This window comes from Anopheles aquasalis, chromosome Y, assembly GCF_943734665.1.
Source record: "Anopheles aquasalis chromosome Y, idAnoAquaMG_Q_19, whole genome shotgun sequence".
Lineage (NCBI taxonomy): Eukaryota > Metazoa > Arthropoda > Insecta > Diptera > Culicidae > Anopheles > Anopheles aquasalis.
In genome coordinates, this window is record NC_064879.1 from 4,063,689 (window position 1) to 4,070,929 (window position 7,241).

Consider the following 7,241-nt stretch of genomic DNA (forward strand, 5'->3'; position numbering starts at 1 on the left):
GAGTAGCGAGTTTGTTGCCGGGCCTCCCGGTATGGCGCCTCGAGTGACATTCATTCCGTTTTCAGGCCTGATAAAACAATATGAGCACGAGACAAGGCCGAAATGTGGTCGGACCAAAACTTTTGAAATTGGTTCGTTACTCCGGAAAGTATGCAATCGTAGTCGAGCAGTCGAGCGGTCAGCGGCAGTTGCTTTCGAGGAGTACAAAACACAGCATACCTGTTAGGCGCAAGGGAGGGGAGGAAAAATCAAAAGACTTCAACGAAAGCGACGAGCTTGTTTTTTGTTATCACCCAAGGGGGAAAAAAAGTGCCCATTTTGAGGCCCAATCCGCGGATTGTGAAGCGGCCGAAGTGATGCCCAATTCTAAAAAATCAAGCAAATCTCCCATATATTTTTCGTGCCTAAACCATCACTTCGGCCGCGTCACAATCCGCGGATTATGCCTCTCAACGGACGCTGTTTGGACGATGAAGTGCGACAAAATGAGACCGGCGGACGCTGTTTGGGCTTTTTTTTTTTAAATTTTAACCGCTTTCGGATTTTATGAAAAAATATTAATAATTAAAACACTATTACATGGAACCGTTGAAATTAACATGCTATTATTGGTCACTTATTTTATAACACTTTCACTTAACACTGTACACTTTTAACTTTCAAACATTTTCCGTTCCACTCCGTTCCAATCCGTTTTGAAAATTACGCTGCATTCGCTCCATGTAAGAACGGCTCAGCTTCTCATTCTTCGCTTTATGCATCGTTCTGTGTTGCAATAAATGACGAAACTTCGCTAACAGTGCTTACATCCATCCATTCAGCTTCTTTGCATCCCGTTCCGCGGTTCTTTTCCATCGATTAAAGAACCTAGTTTCGTTCTGTTTCAACATTTTCAAAACAAACTGTTATGCTGTCGGTACCGTTTGGCCTGAAATACGAGAATAATTAATGCTCTAATTAACAAAAATCTACAATAAAACACAATACTTACCATTGCACATGTACTGCGCGTGCCACTTACGTTTACAATGCACTTCTCAGCCGTTGTTTCCGAAAATGACTACTTGATTTAATTCATTTCTTTCTTTCAACGCTTGCCCATTTACTTCAAACCATATTGCGACCGACGGACACAAAATGCGCCACTGTAGTGTCGCATTTTGCGACCAACGGACTCATTTCGGGCACAATGTCCCAAAAAGCACGTCCGACGGACACAAAATGTCTATGTAGTGTAGGACATTTAGCGTCCACCGGTCTCAAAACGGCCGAACGAGAGGCCGCGTCATTAAAAATGTTTCCTTGGCCATTCATAATTCCGTTTTTCGCCGATTAGTAGAAACTAGGGAACTACTGGGACAGGGTGGTTCGATTAACGTACTTTATTTCCACTTTCAACATATTTTTGCTGCTCCACCAGTGCACCAGGGCCGCAGCCACGCTGTGTCGTGCCTGGTGGGAAGCAATATGTATTGTTTTATACATACACGCATACAGATATAGGTAGATGTGCGCATGGTATATGGCAGTATGAGGGCAAGGGTGGGGGGGTGGCGGGGAAAAGTTTGTGCCTCTCCCCTCCCACCCCCACCCCCACCCCCTTCCTCCCCCCGCTGGGGGACCACGCGTGGGGCGTGGGTTGAGCAAAAAACTGGACCGGTGCGTTGCCCGGTGCGTAGTCGTTTCTTCGATCGATTCTACCGCCACCGTCGCCACGCACGCACGCACCATTCACCATGAGCGTCCAACTATCTAGTGGGTTTTGGGACCACCCCCCCACCGATCCGAACTCCACATTCCCCGTTCCCGTTCCCGTTCCCGGTTGCAATTCGCCATAGCGATCGCGCTATGGTGATGCACCGCTCGCGACGGGGGGGTGGGGTGCCAATCGTGGTGTCCTATATATATTTGGTGATGCTGGTGGTGCAGTGGAATGTAGTGATGCTGGTGGGTGGGTGGTTGGTGGTGTTCTTGGTCTCGGTGGCGGTGGCGGTGGCGGTGGCGGCGACAAACGATATTTTTTTTTTGTTTTTTTTTTTAAGACAAACAAAGTAAAAACATAAAACACTTTTGGTATTTTGCGACAATCATCGTCGTCGTCGAGCGTTAAGAGGATTTAGGGGGAATGGGGGGAAATGGGATGGCAAAAGGGGTGGGGGGGGGGGGGTGGGAAAGATGGCCGAATGGGGGGGGGGGGGGGGGGAGTGGGGCTACTAGTGGCTCAGACCCGGCCCGTAGTGGTAACCTTCATCGGTGACGGAACCGGACGCAACCGAAGCCGAGCTGGCACCGGTGAAGCTGACCGCGTTGTTCTGGAGTGGCAGCAGCTGGATCGGTTCCGGTTGCGGCACCGGCTGGTAGACTTGCTGCACTGGTGGGGGTGGTGGTGGTGGTGGTGGTGGTGGTGGTGCCGGTGCACTGTACACGACGGGGGCGGGCGGTGGTGGTGGTGGTGGGGCCGGTGCACTGTAGAGGACGGGGGCGGGCGGTGGTGCGTGGTATGCTTGTGCCGGTGGCGGTCCATACACCGGACGTGGTGGTGGTGGTGGGGGTGCAGGAGGTCCATAGACTGGGCGCGGTGGCGGAGGTGGTGGGTGGTACGCCGGAGCCGGAGGTCCGTACACGGGGCGCGGTGGCGGTGGTGGTGGGTGGTACGCTGGGGCCGGAGGTCCGTACACGGGGCGCGGTGGTGGTGGCGGAGGTGGTGGTGGTGGTGGTGGTGGTGCTGGAGCGGAGTATACCGGAGCCGGTGGTCCGTAGACCGGCGGCGGTGGAGGTGGGGCCGGTGGTCCGTAGACCGGCGGCGGTGGAGGTGGGGCCGGTGGTCCGTAGGCGGGTGCCGGGGCATAGTGCACCGGCGGTGGACCGTAGACTGGTCGCGGTGGCGGATGGTAGGACGGTGGAGGCGGCCCGTGGCCACCCTTGGAGTGCTTCTTCTCTAGCAGCCCATCGAACAGGCCGCTGATATCGAAGTCCTTCTTGCTGAACAGCTCATCGAACGTGGCCGACGCGCACACCGCTAGCGCGCAGACTACGATGAAGACCTGCGTCCGGGCACCGGGATGAACCGAAAGAGAGAGAGAGAGAGAGAGAGAGAGAGAAGGGGAAGGGGGATGTCAGTGAGCGAACGAGTGCGGTGCGGAGAAGCAACAGAAGATTCCTTCCAAAAAAAAAAAAAAAAAAAAAAACTCCTGCTCCACAGGATGCGCTTTGGAGTAGAGTTGGAGTGTAGAGTGGATCCTGGAGCTGGACCGGATCCGTGAAATCAAGCCCAAGGATCACAGGAGAAGGTTACAACGCGTTTTTGAATGTTGATAGGATATTGATCGATGGAGTGTGGCCGGCCCAGGAAATGACGGACGGACGGCGAATTTAACACGGCACACTGCTTCAAACACAAAAACAAACACACACCGGCACACACACACAGGCGCACATTAGAAGGTCCTGTCCAGGATGCTAGGTGCCGATAGCATATCACAACCGTTTACTGTTCTTGCTGGGCACGGACACTACACACTCACAGGCACACCCCGCAGACACACCACAGAAACAGGATCAGCAGCAGCAGCAGCAGCAGCGGGAACCCCCATCCCCTGTGTTTTATTTTTGCCACACTTTTGTGCCGCAACACCGCAACAAGCCGCAACGCCCGAAAAGGACGAAAACGGAGCCTCACCTTCATTGTTGGCTGCGTGTTGTACGTGTTCCACGAGACACTGCCACACTGATAATCGGTAGCCCGGTGTTGCCCGATTTTATACCCGAGCCGGTCGAGCATCATCCGCAGCATCGCGCGGCTCGTCTTCCTCCTCCCATCGTCACGCGTCGTCGCGGCGGTGGCGGCGGTTCCATTGTGTGCTCTGGCGAGGCCTGCCCCCCCCTCCCCCTCATGTATTGTATAACTGGCAGCGGGCCAGTTGGCCGAGACGAGCAGCCGATGGACGAGCCGATACCTATCAGGTGCTACAGCTCCCCAGCATCACCATCACCATCATCATCATCGTGATCATAAGCTGAGCGTCATCTTCTTCTTCTTCAGCGCCTGGTCAGGGTGTGACCCCTCGCCCGTATGTGTGCGCCAACAGCTCAACGTCATCGCCCCCCCCCCCGAATCAACCCCCTCGAAAAATCTTGCTGCGGATGCTGTGGATCGATCGAGGGAACCCGTGCGCGAGCATGTGCAAGAGCGAGATAGACACGCGCGTGGCGCAGGAGGAGGTAGATGAAGGGGAGTTTTCGCTTTTTTTTTTTCTTCGAATATTTCTTCTTCGGCAGAAGGGTTCGTCGCTTTCTTCGGCGTCGCACTCTCGCTCGCTCTCTCTCTCTCTCTCGGCGGGTTATTGGAGGTTTAGGACGCGCGCTGGCACGTGCTGGCTGGAAAACGGCCGGCAATGTGATGTTTTCGTGGCCTTCAGACGTGGGTCCCCAACTGGCGTAAGGTTGGCATTGCAGCATTGCGTTTCTCTGTTTGCGCTGCTCGTTGACGACAGGCTAAGGTGGCTCTTGGTTAGGGGTCGCGCGATTATCGCATATCGCACCCACAGGTGGCCGGCCTGCAATAGACTACGCAGCATGGAGCATCGTTATCCTTCCTCGTACCGGTTGGTGGGCATTCGCTACCGGCAAGCACAACCGTACGGGACACTAACATCATTAGGATAGATTTTCTATTTTTTTTTTACATATATAATGATGGACGTATGTTTAATTAGGATTGATTGCTAGAGACAGTAATAGCTGTAGAGGAAAGGTACTAGAATTCGTAGTTGCAGTGCCCTAGAACTCAGAACCATTGATCGAAGCGGCAAAGTATCGTTCGGGAAGGTGATGTTAAAGTATCCGGGATCAAGAATATTGTTTATTGTTTTTTTTTGTTGGATCAATCAAAGTAAAACTGACGAAGAAATTGGTTTTAGAATAGATAGAATCGCTCTAAATCTACAGCACGCAACGAGGCTACTTGGATCAGTGAAAATCTATCAAAAGAATATCGATTTGCACATTTCCGATGACCCATCGCGTGGCTACGATTTTTACCGTACCGAAAGAAAGGTACATTTACCTCTATTTGATGCCACGGATGAAGTTTTTAACAAATCGCCTCCAAAATACGACCAAATATGCTTGAAAAGTTGTAGTTTATTATGGCATTTGCAAAACGATGATTAGGTAGATAGTTTTCCACCAAAAAATCGTCAAAAATGAGCCATTTTCGCGTCCGAATCAAAAGACTTGCCCGGTTAAGCGACGAACCCGGTTTGATCGCTGTATTAACTTGAAAAATCTGCCAAATGGAATCTAAAACTGATAAAAACCACAAAACTCTACGCACCTAACTTAGATAAGTTATAATAATCTATCAAAAGAATATCGATTTGTATATTTCTGATGACCCATCGCGTGGCTACGATTTTTACCGTACCGAAAGAAAGGTACATTTACCTCTATTTGATGCCACGGATGAAGTTTTTAACAAATCGTCCCCAAACTACCACCTAATATGCTTGAAAAGTTGTAGTTTATTATGGCATTTGCAAAAAGACGATTAGGTAGATAGTTTTCTACCAAAAAATCGTCAAAAATGAGCCATTTTCGCGTGCAAATCAAAAGACTTGCCCGGTTAAGCGACGAACCCGGTTTGATCGCTGTATTAACTTGAAAAATCTGCCAAATGGAATCTAAAACTGATAAAAACCACAAAACTCTACGCACCTAACTTAGATAAGTTATAATAATCTATCAAAAGAATATAGATTTGTTTATTTCTGATGACCCATCGCGTGGCTACGATTTTTACCGTACCGAAAGAAAGGTACATTTACCTCTATTTGATGCCACGGATGATGTTTTTAACAAATCGTCCCCAAACTACCACCAAATATACTTGAAAAGTTGTAGTTTATTATGGCATTTGCAAAACGATGATTAGGTAGATAGTTTTCTGCCAAAAAATCGTCAAAAATGAGCCATTTTCGCGTGCAAATCAAAAGACTTGCCCGGTTAAGCGACGAACCCGGTTTGATCGCTGTATTAACTTGAAAAATCTGCCAAATGGAATCTAAAACTGATAAAAACCACAAAACTCTACGCACCTAACTTAGATAAGTTATAATAATCTATCAAAAGAATATAGATTTGTATATTTCTGATGACCCATCGCGTGGCTACGATTTTTACCGTACCGAAAGAAAGGTACATTTACCTCTATTTGATGCCACGGATGAAGTTTTAACAAATCGTCCCCAAACTACCACCAAATATACTTGAAAAGTTGTAGTTTATTATGACATTTGCAAAAAGATGATTAGGTAGATAGTTTTCTACCAAAAAATCGTCAAAAATGAGCCATTTTCGCGTGCAAATCAAAAGACTTGCGCGTTTAAGCGACGAACCCGGTTTGATCACTGTATTAACTTAAAAAATCTGCCAAAAATGGAAAAATTGCAAATTCAATAAAAAACACCACGGATTTACCAGGATAAACTTGTTATCTGTAAACATACGGCTCGTCCGTCCTTATATATGTTAAAAAAAAAACTTGTAATCTGACAGAAATGTGCCGATTCGTATATTTCCGATGATCCATCACGCGGCTACAATGGGCACCAGGAAAAAGTTCCTGTTCGAAGACCCGCCTTCCCAAAATTTGAGACCATGGATGAGGGTTTCAATAAATCCTCTCTAAAACACTGCCAAATATTTTTGAAAAGTTGCAGTTGAATAACACATTCAGACGAACAAAAATAACACTGAATGGTTTCTTCACAGAAAATCGTCAAAAATGAGCCGTGTTTTGGGCGTTTTTTTTTTTCGCGAATTAATCTTAGGTGCTATTATAATTCTCTCCACATTCGGGGATCCTGTACCCCCCCCCCCCCCCTCTCGGGGGGGAGAACGTGGATTACGTAATTGCTTTGGGGTGCTCTAGTGCGCCAACGCGGAGTGGCCGATCCGATCCGACCACGACGACTTGCCGACTAGCGCAAATAGCAATATAGCGATTAGATAGTGAATCCAAACAAAATGGCTCTTCCGCGACGTACTCCTGCAGGTGAGGGGAGCCGGAATGCTGGAATTTGTGCTCTGCCGGTGACAGATGCCGGCGACAGATGCTGACACGTACACCCAGAGTGTGCGGCAAACTGCCGGGCATTGTCTTTGCTGGGTGTTTGCTAATCTTTTACTGCCTTTTTTTTTGCTTCACACCTAATAGGCTATATAGGGAGCCCGGATTGTGC

The 7,241-nt window shown here is 48.8% G+C and overlaps 1 protein-coding gene across 1 annotated transcript; it reads right to left on the reverse strand.

The window, feature by feature from the left end:
* Nucleotides 1-1,985: 1,985 nt before the first annotated feature.
* Nucleotides 1,986-3,718, reverse strand: LOC126579597 (uncharacterized). Its single transcript, XM_050243048.1, has 2 exons — nt 3,680-3,718; nt 1,986-3,044 (listed from the first exon to the last, which is right to left on the reverse strand). Exons 1-2 carry the CDS (start codon nt 3,683-3,685, stop codon nt 2,214-2,216), a joined length of 837 nt encoding a protein of 278 aa, XP_050099005.1. The 5' UTR covers nt 3,686-3,718; the 3' UTR covers nt 1,986-2,213.
* Nucleotides 3,719-7,241: the final 3,523 nt, after the last annotated feature.